Raw genomic sequence first — 18,585 nt, forward strand, 5'->3', positions numbered from 1 at the left:
ACCTCGTGTACTTTCAAATATTGGTTCACAAAAATGCTATTGTTTTGATCCGAATTGCCTAACCATTTCTCTTATTCTCTGCTTTTATGTCGAAACTTTATATTGAGCCTGTTTCAACTTAACTAGATTTGTAACATGACGTAATATTCTCTGTATATATATATAGATGAATTGTATTTTATACTCTTCATTATTGCCCTATTTTCAATCTATTTTATTTGATTAAATATGTAGAGAGAAAAAATAAATAATCATATCATTTAATCAGAAATTATCATTTCAAATTGTAAAAATAAATTTATATAATTTGTATAAATATATAAATTTATTTTTTATTTTAGGGTATGGGTTTGAGGGTTTGGATGTTTTGATACGGATCAACCCTTACCAACAAACTAAAAAAGAAAAAAAAAGAAATACATATAGCAGTAGAAGCAACATTTCTGAAAGAGCTAGAGAACTGTGCTTTGATCCAAACTGGAAAAAGTTCCTGGGCTCAAAAGAGGGAAAGTACACCAGCTGTGCGAAGATGGTGACAAACTCAATCCAAGTGAATTGGATTCCATCCCACAATCCGGTAACTGTTGGGGTTTGGGATCTGATATTTCAGCCATCAACTCTGTGTAAAGAGCAGTCAATGGAGTTTTTGCTGGCGAAGGAAGCAACTGCAGGGGGGCAGCTGCATAGTTCTCTCTACTATGACATGAGATTGGCGTCACATTCAGTGGAGGTGGAGCCACCCTTTTGAGACGCTGCAACTGGCACTCCGACGCACCAGTCAGCCTCTGAACCAGCTCCCGGAAGTTCACAGGATCCACTTTGTACACTTTTGGTCCAGCTGGTGGCACTGGAGCTATTGGTTTCTTCCATGGCTTTAATGGAGCCTTGCGCACCGCATGAAGCGATGATTGATAACAGTTTGATGCTTTCACGTACTCTACTTTATCTCCCGAGTCCTGCTGTGACTGTGAGTATGCAGATGAAGAAGAACAATTGTAAGCCTCCATGGTTTGAGAGTTTTGTTGCAACGTGACATTATAGTCCTTATAAAACTGCTTTATATAGGGTGTAGAAGTAGAAGCCCAACGACTGCACGATGAAGCCGTGGAGAGAAGTCACAGGAATTTCATGAATAGTAGCCGTGGATGAGCGAGAGTCGACTTCTGCAAAAGGAAAGTCAAGTGCTGAATTTTTGACCATCCCCTTGATTATTTTAATATTTTCTCCATAATTTTCTTTTGCCATTGATCAACTGATGAAGACATGAAATCATTAGTGCAATAGGGAACACACGGAGACTAAAAGAAAACGCGCCATAAAAGAAAAAAAAAAAATTTGCGAGAAAAAACAAAGGCCAGCTGCCCAAAGTAAGACCAGCCGCCTCTTAATGGCGATAGATCCATTTCATGCGCCCTCAAAAAGTCACGAGAGTGCCATTGTTTGACCGAACTAAGCAATTATAAACTGCCAATATCTTCTGATTTTGATACTAAAATAATATCATATGTCCATTCTTGAGTTTTTCATTATTGGGTATAGCTCTATCCATAATAGGTTGATTTGATTTAATTGCTATATTACTGATAAGCGGTTAGAAAAGAGATGGAGAGCAGTTGGACACTGCCTCCTTCCCCGAATGATAAACGCAAAAATGAAACAGAAATATTTGTTTTTAATCTTTTCTCTTCCCCATAAACCAAGACACATGCAAATGAAGTCATGGAAAAATACTAACATCAATCCTCAAAGCACATTCGATTAACGCGAACAAAATTTAGAATCCGAGTACATTTTACACTTTATAAAATTTTACAAAATTCAATTTGACATACTTTAAAATTTCTAATATTGGCATCAAAGCATAGGTTGTGTATATGTAATATATTATGTGAAATTAAATTCTGGATTTTGTGAATTTTAATTGAAAATTTTGTTAAAATTTGTTTTTGAACTTGAATTGAATTCGGTCAAATTACACATGAAATTGACTGTTAGAAACATATTATATTGTATCCTAGAATTATGTTACATGATTGAGATTGAAATCGCATTAAAATTTGCTAGAATCATTGAAAACCTGAGACCCAAACTATATTCTTGTCATCATATCACTAGATTCCAACGATGTTGGCGGCTATCATTGGTCTGAGTAGGATGGTCAACATGAGAGTTGCAAAAGCCCTATAGTTTCATTACCAGAAGACGACCAATTGAATCAAATGAAAATTAGGGTTCATAGCATAGATTCGAGTTGTAATCAAGTTGAAAAAATTTGATTGCCCAATCGGTTTGGTCAATAGGTTGTCCAAACCTGTTGATCAACAAGTCAACCCATGGTTAATCGGATTGAAGCACAATCGGTCAATGCCCACCCTAGTCATTTGATCAGTCAATGGTCAAAGTTTGACTAGTCATCGGTTGACCAATTAATAGTGATTAGTCAATGATAGTCAATAGTCAATAACAGGTCCACCAATGCGTGAAAGACTTCTCCCAATGCGTGAACGCACATGCATATACTATTTTAACCCATGGAGGCACATATGACATTGTCCTGATGCATAAAGAAGTGTAGGACCACATTTTGGCACGTGACAGTGTGTGAGCTATTGCTTTCAATGCGTTTTGGCACGTAAAACCTATTTTTCGATACATGGCAGTTGTGTGATGTTCGGATTTGCATGTGGGATAATTATGTAGGTCTGATGACGTATAAAGGGATGTAATACCTTATTCCAACTCATAAAAACATATATCAATATTTCAAAACACATGTTTCTAACTCAAACAAGTTTGTTAACCAGGGACCATCATAATAAGTATAAGATGTGATCATATAATAATCTAATGGCGCATGTAAAGACTATATATATACAATTAAGATTTAGACTTAAAAATAAGTCATACTTTTTTAATTGAAAAAGAGATATATATAGTCTAATCATATTCATACATGACCATTAGCCTCTATAATAAATGATCTTGTTTAGGACAAGAATACGAAAATTTTTTGGACTAAGTGGATACATTATAGTTTGCTAAAAAGTGACGCATAGTAATGTACAAGAAGAAATTCATCGCTTCGACGTTATTCCCAAAATTCATAACATGCGAGATATTTGACCTATTGCAAATTTTATAGAGATTTTATTATGGATAAAGTGATTCTAAGAATGATAAAGTTTCATGAAATGGTCCTAGTCATAATAAATGATGTATTTGTTATATCACATATTATATAATTGTCAAATATGAGAATTTTGATATTGATAGAACTTAGTGAAATTCGCATCTAGAATTAATATTGGTGAAATTGGATTGAATTTTAAAATATTAAGTATTTGAGTCATGGAAGATGATTGGGAACATAGCGAACTTTCGATTATGTCTAATATGAAATATTTTAAATTTAAATGCATAATTGTGACAATTGATGTGTATTTGGTTACATTGATTAACATTTGTGTTTGATATATCTTTGTGATCTAATTAATCATAACATTTTAGAACATGATGACTTATTCGAATGAAAATAAAATTGAATAAGGATAATTATAATGTGTGACATTTAAAGATGCACAATATCTTAAATGAGCAAAAAACTTTGGAGATTGTAAATTAGGTTATGATAAAGTCGTTGTTAACTGAGGGATAGAAACCTATGTAATACCTACATAAACGTGATATGAACGCATATCACATATGTAAAAAGCCAAAACTCATTTCATATGATATCTTGAGCAATTCCATGAATAACGATTTAATATATAAGCACTAGTAATGTTCAATTGCAGATGTCATTAGTATGGTTTTAATAAAAAAATTTGGAGGAACTGTAGTGCCTAAATGAAGGTAGTTAATCATTAAATTTGATATAACATCATATATAATTAAAGTCAACGAATCACAACTTGACAAATGAATAATAGGTTCATATAATAGAATGATTTTTTCCCAAAAGTAGGAGCGTATGAATGTGCATATGACCCACAATGAGAATATAAAGATTTTTATTGAAAATTCTCACCACATTGAACTAGAGGACAAGTACTTTTGAGCAAATACTTATGCATACGTTGCAGAGTTGAGTTTCAAAAGTTATTTATAAGTAAATAGCTTAAGTCTGAGTAAGGGAAAGAGGTCGTACAAGGGTTAAAGAACAAGAATTTAAAACAACAGAATAGCAAATGTACTAGAAGAAGAGACAAAAGCAACAAGAGTTAGTTCGCTTATAAATGAATGAAACTGAAATGATATTGTCTCATTTTACATAAAGTGATGAAACTTTAGTTTTCAGTACTATGTAATTAACTGAGTATTATCCTATCTAGATTATGGACTCAAAAGCCTCCGACCAAGTATGTCATGACAAACGACCTTTAATAGATTTCTGTCGAATTTCAAAAGAGGTGAGTTGGATTTATGTAGGCAACAACACAAGAGTTGAAGTAAAAGGGATACACATAAACAAATAAGTTTTGTAAGGTGGTCGAATCTTATACTATATAAAACCCAATATACTCTAAATATTCGACGAATTTTGGTTAAAGTACTTATTCTTTTTAAACTAGGAAATAATTTAAATTTCTCTAGGTGCTTAATCAAAATATAATAGAAGTGATTTATATGAATTTGGTTTATTGTTGAGTGGTTATATGGTGTATGTCACCTTTTATTATGATAATGTTAGTTTTTTATTATTTGTTTTTTCCTATATATACAACAGATTGAAAAACTCAAATACTTACTCATGGATTAATTGTCATCCAAATTTTCAGTTAGGAGCAGGGGAAAAATTATTATTTTACCTATAAACTCTAAAACTTTGAAATTTATATCATTCCCCCCTCCCCCGCCCCCACAAGGGTTTAAAAACTAAATTTTAACTTATTGTCAAAGTTTGAAAAGTTTAAATTTCACTCATAGGGTTTGTTTCTTTCTTTGACTACCATCATTCTGATAGATGATTGGCGCTTTCCACCTATCTTCCAAATTTGGCTAGAAAGACGACGAAGGACAACCCGTCTAAACATGATAATGAAGGACGATGAAATGTCATCCTTCGTTAAGTTTTTTCGATTTGGACAACGAAGGGTCATTCTTCATCGAAGAAAACTTTTACTTCTTTTTTATCATCAGTTAGTTCTCTAAGCCACCAAAGATGGAACATGGAAAGAGGAAGAAAGTAAAATTTTCAAAGTTTAATTATCGAGGATAAATGTGAGTTTTATAAACTAAGAAGAAAAATGATATAAAGTTTTTAGGTTTTAAGGTTTATGAATAAAATAATAATTTTTTCTATATTTCTAACTGAAAATTTGGATAACAGTTAATTTATGGATAAGTATTTGAATTTTTTATCTATTATAAATATAATTTTAAATTTAAACTAAAACTTAGATGAAAAATTGACCTTATGCCATCTTTGATTATTCGTTAATAATTAAAGTTGGATCGAGGTTTTTCAATGTACTAGGCACAGTGTTTGTTGTGTTTAGGTTCCCAAGAAACAGAGTTTCTTATTTTATCACTATGTATACAAGTTCATGTGCAACGAACTAAATATTTCTAGTTTTATGAATTCAATCAAATAATTAATTGGGTTAATCTTTTATCAAATTATTATATATTTTTTAAATAATATCAAATATTATTTTAAATATTTTAATATTTATATATAAGATTGAATGGGATTATAAAATTATATTAAATTATAAATTGATTTATGATTTAATGGGTCAAATAAATTGACCGATCAGATTTGAAAAACGCTGATTTACATGGTGAGCGGATGATTCAAAAGCAAAAAAAAGACATATTTGAAACAGTCAATTTTGTACATCTGAGCAAAAATTAGGCCAGGATCATGAAACACATCATGAAACACGTGACGTCTCCAAACTCTCCTGATCCATTCACTCGGAGATTTTCGCATGAATTGTTTGACTAAGTCCTTTTTCTTATTAAAATATAGCATATATTATATGAACAGAAGTTTGAAGATAAAATTTGATATATAGATAATACGATAATTGAGTATTATTTTTTATTTAATTTAAAAGGTTAAAATATTTATTTTTATTCAAGGTTTAGTGAAACTCTTAAATCTTATTTGTTAACTTTCAAAAATTTATATTTACTATTATGTTAAAATTTATTATTAGAGTTAAAAATAAAATTATTATTTTATAAAAATATTTAAAAAAACTAAAAATTTATCATAATTTCTTTATTAAGTTTAAAAATCCAATAAATTCTCTACATCTAAAGTTTAAAAAATGATTATTCTCCCTAGGGTTTTTATTCTTCTTCTCCGATGACAACTTCGCCTGTTGACAATCGGCCTTCCCACCCATCCTCTTCTCTGACCAACAATTGATGATTTTAGATGAATCAAAGCCTCGTCGCTCGAGAGTGCAGCAAAGATTCTTCTTCAGACAGAGACATCGATCCTGAGTATCTCTCGATCTTCATTGTCATCGCGCGTCAATTTATTTGAAATCGTCGACTGTCGATTGAAGAAGAGAATGGCTAGGAAACTCAACTGTCAGTCAACAAAGTTGTTGCTAGAGAAGGAAAACAAAAACCCTAAGAGGACATGGGCATTTTTCAAACTTGGTGTGAGATAAAATTGATAAATTTTTAAACTTAGGAAGAAATATGATAAATTTTTATTTTTTATTTTTTAAATATTTTTATTAAATAACATTTTAAACCCTTATCCTTAATAGTAATTTTTAAACGAATGATAAATATATAAGTTTTTGTAAATTAATAAGTGAAAGTTTACGATTTCACTGAACCTTGGGTGGGAATATATCTTTTGACCAATTTAAATTCATTTAATTATATAATAACACTTTATCTATATATCTAATTATTTACTCAAAAAAAATATGTATATAAAAAATATGCCTTTCAAACTATCCCTTCATTTCTTTTACTTTTGTTCTATGGTACTACAATAGTCAGGACTCAGAGCAACATTTCTCTTGAACTTGAATTTAATAAAAGAATCTTTCATTTTATATACTTAATTTTAAAATTTATTTGACCCGCTATAACAAATGACCCAGACCCGAATGTAACAGTTTCAAGAGTTGGTGCGTTTTCAACTTTGAAATAACAAGTTTCCCGTGAAGTGTTATTATTTATAGTTAGTTACTGTCACTTCACATAACAGTCAAACAATTCAATAATTAATATTTTCTTTCCCAATAAATTAGCAAACCCAAACAAATACGATGTTTTGACAAAATATTCATGTTTTAATTTACCTTAATATCATAATATTTTATTTTTATTTTTATTTTTAAAATTAAAAGATATTTCGATTTAACCATACAATAATCCTCCTATTATTTACAAAATATTTATTTCTTAAAATATAATAATATGGTTGGGCTCAGGTTTCAAAGATAGAAAGCGACCATTCAATGGGCTCCATTCAAAAACATTACTGAACCAAAATGGGCCTGCCTTCCACTGCATGAATCGCCCTCAAAGTCAGAAATTACACATTTTTTTTTTTTTTTCAATTTTTAGAATTTTCATTATGATCAGCAGTTGTCAACACAAAAGCATCCAGAATTGTAGGGTTTGGTTTGAATAATATTTTATTATAAAAATTAAAAAAATTATCTTAAAAATAGATTATTTTAAAGATTATTAGATATAATTATTACTATGTTTAATAAAAATTGATAATTATAAATAATTATTATATTTGAATAAAAATAATAAAAAAATATTAATATATTAATTTACTTAAATATTTTTAAGTTGAATTATTTTAAAATATTTCTTTATGTTATTTGTTATATTAATTGAAAGTATGATTATTTTTATCCCAAAAAAATATAATTATAATAAAATCAATAGTATTTTCATAATTTTTTAATACTTAAGATAAATGTAATAATTAGAGTACCCCTTATATTATCTACTATATTACCATTGTTAATAAAAGATTGACGAAATATTTTATTATTTATAAATCAAATAAAATAATATAAATAATAAAAAATAGATTATCAGAGTAATTTTTATTAAACTTCAATCAAACCAAATGCCCCCATACAGTTAACTCATAGTTGTGGGGTATAAATTCAAGGTTTTGATATGATTGATTCGATAAAAAAAAAACAGTTTCATTCAAGAAAAAAAGAAAAAAACTTATTGGCAGCAGGGAAACAGGAGGTTTTGCTTGTTCTTGAAGGTTGACAAGCAAATAATGCCACCATCAGTTTTCATTAGTCAAAGGTGTAAGCTACACTATAACAGGCCGCACTGAGGAGGAATCATTTTTCTCTTCTCTTTTTTTATTCACAGCTTCTTTTACCCAATTCATCAAGCACGTTTTAATTTCGGAGTACATGTTAAATTGGGCTATAATTATAGCACAAAAGCCACTCCACGGCTCGTTACCTCCCTAATTTAGCTAAACATTATTAGTCGAAACACCACCAACTTTCAATACAAAGAAAAAGAAATAAAGAAAGTTACAATATTATTGAAAACACGAGCTATATCTTAAAGGGTAAAGGGATTTATGAGGCACATGTTCAGTCATTATAATGGAGGGAAAAATTAAATATAAAAAACATAGTTGAAAGTAGGTCCGATTTCATAATAAAGATGCGGGCTCCCTTTAAAGGGCAAGCAAGTTTTCAAAGGAAGGTTGGTTTGTTTTGCTTTCTCCATGTTAAATTTAATAATTATTGAAAATGAAGAAATTGGACTAGGTTACAAAAGGTGCAGTAGAAGCCAAAGCCATGAATGTGCAGCCAGTGTTTGGTCTTCACTGTAGGGCAACTTTGAAGCCCCACCAATATTCAAACAAAGTTGTTTCCTCAGATGAATGCTTCACTACTACAACACAGTAATTCCTCCCTTGGTAAAAAATAATCTACTCATTGCATTTAATGTTGTGTTTATGTCCAGGGAAATATGCACCATACAAGCTTCCTATCCCTAATTTTTTAAATTTATCTTGGCTTGTGATTTTTGGGTATTGAGAAATCTTATCCGAATCGAATTATTTTTTCTAGGTCAAACCAACTGTATTGAACAAGTAAAACTTCAGAGTGATCGAAATTGGTCAGCTCGAGTCTAGTGACCACCCATTTTATACATGAAGACTTGAATTAATGTTTACATTTAATTGAATCTGACTTTTTGTAACTGAAACTACCTTATCTTAACTTTTGTTTTGAATACAGGAAAAAAAGGCAATGTTTTTCACATGGTAGTGGTTTTGTGAAATTGTTGAAGCTACCCGACAACTCTTATATCTCAAGTTCAATGATTAACTTTATAACTACTATATCAAATAAATTAAAAATTTAATTTTAAAATACCATCATAAGAAACTTAAATTCATATTTTTTTATACATAAAATCTTTTTTTTTACCGTTTAAATTATATTTTACAGGCGTCTTAGTCTAAGTTTTGAACACAGGAAAAAGGCAGTGTTTTTCACATGGTGGTGGTCCTGTGCAATTGCCGATGCTGCCCTCAGAAATTGGAAGAGGTTGAGTGCCATCCGACTTTTCTATCTTTTCATTTGAAAGAGTGATTGAGGGTGAGGTAACCAAAGAGGTCTTGTCCTCAACTCTTCCCCGCAAAGGGTTAAACCAAAGTACACTATGCCTCCAGGAGTCCACGGTCTTACTGCTCTAGAAATTGCTTAGCGAATCTTCCAAGCAAAGGCCAAAAAATTATCGCTTTTTCTTTCCCATGCGCCACAGTTACCATCTTTAAAGCAAGAATATCAAGACTTACAAGTAAAATGAAAAACAATTACTTCATAGATTAGACAATAAGAAGGTACCCAATTTCATTACTTGTACATTGAATTGAGAATTTGAGGCCAAAGGGCACTCCGGCAGCCTCTACATTTGTGGGGTATAAGGTCAACACTCCCACTGCAACAGAAGGAAGATTTTAGCGCCGCCGCCCTCCACCTCCTCCCGGAAACTATAAGCTAGGGAGAAAAAAATCAATTCCTCGACTTACAATTGCAACACAAATTCACAAAAATCTAACAATTTACAGAACTTCTTGATGGGTTTATCTAGAACCGGCTAATGACCAATTGATGTGAATCCACCACAGGATAGTATGCTTCTGCGTATTCCATAACTTGAATTAAATTGATTAAGAATATACAGGAGAGCAACCACTATTTACACTTCTTAGCTGAAGATCACATCGTCAAACCCATCAGACCTTGCCTCCAATGATGGTGTGTAAGACAACAAGAATAATATTGTTCCACTCATTGTATAGTCTTTGTGAGCTTGCACTTAGAAATGAAAATGGTATCTGTGTAGTTTAGACTACACAGCTTCAGTAGCTCTGCAGACCTTTGCTTCAATACAGGATTGCAACCACTTTGTATGACAAGAAGCAGCTTTGCAGCTAGGCCCGCATCCACGGCAATGGTTGAGCATTCTTCATGAGCAAGTTTGCAAACGGACCATAAGATTGACAATGCATACTGAGTACAACTCTCAGAAACTCTCATTAACAGCCTCACCATATTCGGTATTGTGTTTGCACAATCCTTCAAAGCCAATCTTCCTTCTGGTATACTTGAAAGTTCTTCCAAAATACTAAGTGCTAACTCCAAACATTCAGGTTCAAGAGACGGCAACAAATCAACCAATTGAGGAACGGCTGCAATGCTGACAATCAATTTCCTAACTTCTTTATGCAAACATATTGACCTAAGTAGGCCTAGTCCAGGTAAAACTCCACTGCTATGCCTCTTGTTTTTCACCAGCCTCATCAACCCCACCAAAAGACTATGGCTTGACACAACCTCTGGACGAAAATCCTTCGCCTCCATCAATTTTCCAATCAATTGTGTGCAGTTAATCTTAGTCTCAATGGACCCCTCATTCAACATATCAACCACCAATGAAAACTTGGCGGGCTGCATCAAGTTGGTTTTGGACTCAGAATCAAGAGTCAAATTCACAAGAATTCCAATTACCTCAGAGCCAACAACATGAGAGGTAAATGGACCTAACAAGGAGGAGATTACAGCAACCCCACCTTCATCAACCACAGTCTTTCTAGCACTGGCATGAGCTGCCACAACTTGTTGCAGCTCCTTCAAGGCTTGAACTCTTGCTTGACCCTTGACTTTCTTCAATGTCTCAACGAGCTCACTTGCCCTGCCCTGCACATCCTCGGATCTCTTTTTCATGAGCAAATACTTTTGCGAGAACCAAGTTAGAATCAATTGGCGAAGGGTGTTATTAGGAGTAATCGAATCATCCCAGAGCTCTTGCATTGTAGTAGGGCAAGTATAACGGCTTAGACTGAACCATTTTAGAATGTTGCACCTCTCGTAAGTTTGGCCGGTGGAAAGTGTGACAGGGTCTTGCATTGGCTCAAGGGAGATAGGGCATATAAACACCGGAGGTACATCAGCCAAATCAAGCTCTTCAATTATCTTCTTCAGATCCAACTTCTCAGCACCACAACCACCAATAACAGCACCATCAACACCACCCAAAACCCCATCTTTTACAGCAGTGTCCAAATCTAGGACCTGCCCATCACCACTCACAACCTCATCCCTCTTTGTGGGCTGCTGAAACATAGGCATCTTTCACAACCCTCTAAGAGTTAAAAAAAAAAAAAAAAACCAAACTTTCGAAGCAGCAGAAAAGAAAAGAAATTCAGCACTCAAAATGAGACCGGTGATAGGAACCCTCAAGACACATTACAAAGAGCAAGAATGCTACTCCTAGAACTGGCCTCTTTCTTGAATAAAAATCTAATGTTCATTTGCTTTTATTCAGTGGTCAAAAGACTCATTTCCACAATGATAGCACGGATCAGAAACAGGCTTCTTTCACTTGTTGATGAAGCTTCACCAAAAATACACGATAAAGATTGTAAAAGCAAATAGAAGAAATAGTGGAAATGAAACTTGACCACTCAAAGATGAACAGAAAACAAAGTGTAGCACTAGTACTACAAGCAAACCATAAAGTGACTGAATGAATAATGCAATCTTTGAATTCTAATCTAAATCCAACAACAGGGCTCAAAATTTGAGAAAAAAAATATAAATATAAATAAATAATATATATAAAAAAAACATGAAATTATCATTAAAAGCCATGAACCGCTGCAAAGCCTTTCTATCTCTTACTGCTTACTTCTTTTGGGGCGTTTTGCACGAAAAACCTCAACGGAAAATAATAAAAGTAATAATTAAATTAAATGGATATTACTTTAAAAACAAGTAAAATAAAAAAGGACCCTTTGGTCTTTTCACATAAAAGAAAGGTTACCTGCACGTAATTTCACATCAAAACCAAACCCCAGCCCAAACCCCCACGGGCACACAACAACTGGGTACGAGCCATCCACACGTATTACTTAAAAGCATACCTACAATCTCCTTCTCGATTTAACCATTCGAATATTTTCAGACTTTTTTTAATTTTTAAAATTGTGTTAAATTACTAAAAAAATTGATGCAAAGACCGAGGTGGACCCCCACTTTTATGTTTAGTTTTGTAATAAAATAAAATTTAGTTAAAGTTGCCAGCCTAAGCATTTGACCGTGACAGTTTTATTTTTGCTTTGACTGTACGCCTCGGGCGCCTATGCCTGGGCTTTCTGGTCTTTTATTTTGACTGGGCCTTTCTTTTTCTGTCTTCAACCAATAACCTCTGGACACGTTGCCACGGGAAACGTGTGCATCTGGCCACCTCTCTGTTTTTTATGGTTTTAAAATTCCTTTGGTGTTGGGAGTTGAGTCGATATTCAAAATTAGTCATTTTACTGACATTGAAGTGAAATTGATTAGAGTGAATTAGGGATTTTTCTTTGGCCACCAGACTTGTTCCGACCCAAGGGCAGGCGTAATCCCAAATTTTTATAGGTTAATTTTCACTTAAGAATTAAATTTTATTAAAATTTTTCATTAAATAAAAAAATAAAATTATTATTTTAATAATAACATTAAAAATTTATATAATTTATTTTAAAAATTAATAAATTTATTTTTATTTAAATTTTTTTAGTTTTAAAACATTATATATTTTTTTTAAACTTACAATTTTTTTCATCTCTTAAACGTCAGTGATCTCTTCTTTTTATTTTAAATCATTTCTGTTTTTTCATCTCTTCAATCACGAAACTCGTCGATACAATAATTTCCTCTAGATTCAACAAATTCAGACAAAGTATCATTTGTATGATGTCTTTGTTATCTAGATAATGCTCGTCTCTTCATTTGGTGGTCGAAGATCTAAAATGGGGCCAAAGATTTGGAAATTATCTTTTCATCTCTTCTTTTCGTGGTTAAAGATTTGGAAATTGTCTCTTTTTTGTTAGGACGACACAATTAACATAAAACAATTATCTTGGTGTGACTTCTTCGATGACGGCGGCTTGAATGAAGAGAGGTAGCTGGAGACAAAGGGAGGTGTTGGCCAAAAGAAGGGCAATTAACTGAAACTTTATGGGAGAAATAAACGCTTCAAAAAGTTTGGGGGATGACCGCAAAATATAAACTTGAAAAATATGAAACTCTAGAGCTAGAGGAAAAAATGTTATTTTTTAAAATTAAAACATACGAAATTGGAGAGAAATTATTAGTTTTCAAAACTAAAATAAAAAAACAGATAAAATGTTATTTTTTTGCTAAATGATGTAGATTTTAATAAAAATTAGATGACAAATAGGTATTTTCATTTCTAAAACTTTACAGACGAAAGTTTGAAAATATATTAAACCTTAGGTGGGAATAAGTCTTTTGGCCTTTCTATTTTGAAGTTTTGAGTAGATTACAGACTGGAAGCCTAATATTATTTAAGTAGGTAATGGGTATTTTATTTTATTAGGGTTCATATGGTTTCCTTTCATCTCTATAATTGAACATAGTTGAGTTGGTGTTAAATCTAATTTGAAGGCTTAAACACATCACATGAGCATATGCTTTACGAATGTATAACGTGTCAATGACCCACTAAATCTGGTTTTGTGAATAGGCATTACAAGGAGTTTTGGACTGCTTCTATTAAGAAAATCAAAGAAATCTTCATCTACTTTGCCTAACCTCACAAGTATTATGTCTTCTTCACTTGTTAGGGTTTAATATTGTAGCAAGGTAAATTAAATTTGGGGCAGAATTATTTTTAAAAAAAAGAGAGAAATAGAGCAAATTTGTTAAGACAAATTGCTAGTTCTTGAATTATTAGAAAGAATCATTCACTGGTCAAAGAAACAGGGGGGCTACATGCGGAAGATTGAGGAATATTCTCCTAACAAAATAAAACTTGGACCACCAATTGTAAGCCCAGTTGAAACGGAAGCCCAAAATTGTAAATTCATGGTCCATCATCGCTGTTCATTTTTCTGGGTGTGGCGGAACAGGCTTTGGGGAAATAAAACGGAGATCAGGGTGATCAGTCAATTACTTGGTCTAACTGTTGAATTTTTTGAGCTTACTTTCAGTATTATGGGATAAAAAAATTTAGTGGCCGAAGGATTATTTATCACCTAAATATTAATACAAAGATAATTTTATATTCATAAAATTTTATAAATTTAAATATTTATTTATAAATTAGTTTTTGTTAAAAATAAAGATAAAATAATTATTTTATCACTAAATCTAAAAACCTTAAAAATTTATATCATTTTTAACTTTTAGTTTAAAAATTTAACAATTTTTCCTCGTAATTAAACTTTAAAAAACTATATTTCCCCTTTAAGTTTTTTCTTCTATCTCCAACAATCGGATGCCTTTCCCGCTGTCGACTAGCCTTCTCACCTTCTTTTTCTCCTACCATCAATATTTCCACTAGACCAATTTCGTCTGATGAAAATAAATTGTCTTTGTCTAATGAAGAGATGAATATGATTTGTCATCTTCGTTTCTTTAACCGAGCAAAGACAAATCATTTTCGTCTAGTTGATGGATCGACATCAAAAAATTCTTCTAATACTGATTCATTAGTCAGACATCGTCTTTGTCTGACTGAGGGGACGAAGATGATTAATTGTCTTTGTCTATTTATCGGATGAAGACGGTTTGTCTTCGTTTGACGAAATTGGTTTGGTAGGAGCAATGACCACATGAGAAGAAGATGATGGGAAGGTCGACCAATGGTGGAAATAACATGAGAAGAAGGAGATGGAAGAAAAAACCTAAGGGGAGAAATATAATTTTTCAAAGTTTAATCTTGATGAAAAATTGTTAATTTTCTAAACTAAATGAGGAAAATTATATAAATTTTTAGGGTTTTAAAGTTTAATGGTAAAATAACGATTTTATCTTTATCTATAATAAAAAATTATAACTAAAGTTAATTCATAAGTAGATATTTAGACTTTTAAAATATTACTGGGTGTGTAATTTTTTTTTTAACATGAAAACTGAGGTGCGAAATAGTCCTTTTGCCAAATTTAGTCCATCCAAATGACATTTTTAATAAAAAAATCTATAATATCTTCTACAGTTACATAAATAAAGAGTAAAAAGTTGAATATTTTAAATTTTTTAAGTTATTCACTGACCGGATAGATATTTGGGTGCCTTTGGCATGCCACACTGACTGGATTAACTTTTGTATTTTTGTATTTTAGTGAATTAAATTTAATACTATCATGTGTAAACAATGAACTATACTAGTCCATTATTTAAATACAACTATCATTATTAAAAAATTAAATAAATTACAACATCAGGGTAGCCACCCAACAAATGGTAATGAGGAGTCTCTGGGGAAGTTGTTAACTGGAACATTTTGGAAAAAGATTGACAAAATATTTTTTTTTCTTTTTTCAGTTTGAATGGCTTTGCAGAGGACTTCCTGTCATGACAATAACTAGATAGATTGTTAAGCGTTCCACCCAACTGGATAGTTTGAGTATTATTTTGAATATTTATTTAAATAGCTCATCGATCTAACAATTGATTAATTAGTTCAGTCCAATTTTAAAAACATTGTTATCAACTACTTTACTGATTTTATAATTTATTTTTCTTGAAAATTGATTATTTTAAATGGAGGAAAATGACCCTGATATTGGGTTTGATATGTTGAAGCTTAAATCTAAATTTTTTTAAGCTCAAGCTTTAGATAAACCCATTCAAGTTTTATTTGTGATGTTCAAATATGATTTATACAAATATTTCGGGTTTTAAGTATAATTCAGGCTGAACTAGGTCTAACATTTTATTCTATTCAAAATTTCCAACACATCAAAGATAGGGCCAAAAAATAATACCAAATATACAAAAAAAAAAAAGGAAAATCCAAGAAGTCAAAAGAAAATAACCTGGAGTACTATGAGTTTATAACATATGCTTCTTGTTTGTCCTAGAATTTCAAGGGGCTAAATAATTGAGTAAACCGCTGCTTTCATTCCTTCAAAGTCTTCTGAAGAAGAAGTTTTCAGTTATAGCAAGGCATCCTTCCATTCAAATACACTCTTGTTTCTTAAATGCCCGTGCTATTGTCACAATGGCAATGGGCAAACTAGCACATGCCTCGACCACAACCATTGCTACAGATTGTAAAGAACTGTCTTCAATAGAATCGCCTGCCATCTTCTTAAACAGAAGTTAAGCTGCTTCTTCATTTACAACTCCAACCAAGAAATTAATTTGAGAATCCATCTCATTTGACAACACATCAAGACTTTTGGATGTGAGCAATATATAAAGAATGAGGTGGTATAAAGTATTTAAGATTATTGTTTATCTTATTTGTAGAATTCAAGGAAGCTAAAACCAAATGAAGGAAGGAACAAGCAAGAAAATAAATTGAGACACCTTTGACTAGAGAAAAGCAAATGGATAAGCCAGCTTCGAAACTTTATTGTCCACTGACTTACACAATAAGAAATAGCATACCAGCTGCCTCGAAACTTACAAAGTAAAGAATATTTAGAACAGCAAATCATCAAACTTACCCAATAGCCTAAAACTTACGCAATGAGCAGAAAAAAAAAAAATAATAATAAAACGCCACAATTACCATCAAGTTAATCATCAACTACCTAGTAACTAGCAAAAAACACATCAAAAGTCTCGTCAATGAATGAGCAGGTGAATGTTGACGAATTTAGGGGTTAATGGATTTTGATTGAATTGAATTTGGATTTGCATAGAAAGGAGTTATTTGGGTGACGAAGGAACATAGACTTGCATAAAATCATGCCTTTCATCAGTTTTGTTATTCTATTTATACAAATTTTGGCTCTGTTGGACTTTAGCTAGAACATAGACTATTTAGCCTGACCCTAAAAACTTTTTGGGCAGAGTTTTTGCCCAAACCTGATTCCACTAAAAATTTATTTAAGATAAGATATGTATGCATGTACATAGGATATTTATGCAAGAGATATGGGACAATGGCATATTTATGATAGACTTTAAACATGTTCAAGATTCACATAAGCATGCTAAGTTGATATTACCATTTGCATGTAAGATTACCCCTATTAAGACGTGTATCATTCTTATGTGATATGAAACTTAGGAGAATTGCATCTCAATAGCTTGCTTTTGATATTGGGAAGCCTAAGGTCATATAAACCTCACACTAGAAACTCATATTTTATAATATGGAATCCAAATCTTATATTTTGCACTGAAAATCCAAACATTACGATGAGAGATTCTTGCATGCACGAGGGTTATGGCATGCTAGATAATGATTATGATATGGTGTGGAAGATTTTTTAAGTATCAAGTCTAGTAGAGTACAGGCAAAGTTAAAAATATATGAAAACAATGTTGCATGTTTTTTAAGAGTTATGTGTTCGACGTGTGCATAAGAAAGAGAGAACTACGTTTATGTAAATGTTTTGCATAAGATTGTGTTTTGCTCAAAGAGAGTTTTAACGTTTTCATCATGGGTGGCTACAAGGGAAGAATCCATTTGAGCATCATCATGCACACGCCTACAATGAGACAATGGAGTACAACAATCCACCAGAGTTTATTGCAAAATGTCTATAAGAGTGAGATTATGCAACTGCTCAACATGACTATGATTTTAGGTCTATGTATCAGCCTAATCCGATCGACAGAGACGTTTAAAAAAGAAAAAGAAACATTTTAAAGAAAATTTATTCCATCTATGCATTGCATTTATCTAGAGAGTCATTAGATCATGTTAAATGAGATTATGTAACTCAAGATGTGATGAATGATATGATTAAGTTGTATGAAAAATTATGACGATAGAGATCTTTAAATGACCAACCACTTATAAAGTGAATAGCACTCATTCCACTGTCTCCCATGTTTTACAAGTAATAGGTGAGTGATGGCGAAAGAATTTGGTCAGGATGGTGCAACTGAGGGGAAGATTTTAAAGAATTGTTTTGAGAGAATAATGACTAATGTTTCATTTTTGCACGAAAGTCTGATTTCATGAACAAAAGTTTTATTTATTTGAGAACATCTTATTATGTTTCTATTGCAAGACAATATGTTTTTAAGTAAATTAATATTTTAGTTGATGTTTTTAAAATAAAAGATTCAATTTGTATATGGATGCAAATTGAGTGTTGTTTAAGAAATATGTAGATTTTAT

At 31.8% G+C, this 18,585-nt stretch overlaps 2 protein-coding genes across 2 annotated transcripts; both read right to left on the minus strand.

Moving 5' to 3' along the window:
- Window positions 1–271: 271 nt before the first annotated feature.
- Window positions 272–1,166, minus strand: LOC123216365. The gene has a single exon (XM_044636793.1). It carries the CDS (start codon window positions 1,005–1,007, stop codon window positions 453–455), a length of 555 nt encoding a protein of 184 aa, XP_044492728.1. The 5' UTR covers window positions 1,008–1,166; the 3' UTR covers window positions 272–452.
- Window positions 1,167–9,814: 8,648 nt separating this feature from the next.
- On the minus strand, window positions 9,815–12,164 carry LOC123215004 (U-box domain-containing protein 30-like). The gene has a single exon (XM_044635035.1). The coding sequence runs from the start codon at window positions 11,619–11,621 to the stop codon at window positions 10,281–10,283; it is 1,341 nt and encodes a 446-aa protein (XP_044490970.1). The 5' UTR covers window positions 11,622–12,164; the 3' UTR covers window positions 9,815–10,280.
- Between the last annotated feature and the right edge of the window lie 6,421 nt (window positions 12,165–18,585).

Source organism: Mangifera indica, chromosome 1, assembly GCF_011075055.1.
Source record: "Mangifera indica cultivar Alphonso chromosome 1, CATAS_Mindica_2.1, whole genome shotgun sequence".
Taxonomy (NCBI): domain Eukaryota; kingdom Viridiplantae; phylum Streptophyta; class Magnoliopsida; order Sapindales; family Anacardiaceae; genus Mangifera; species Mangifera indica.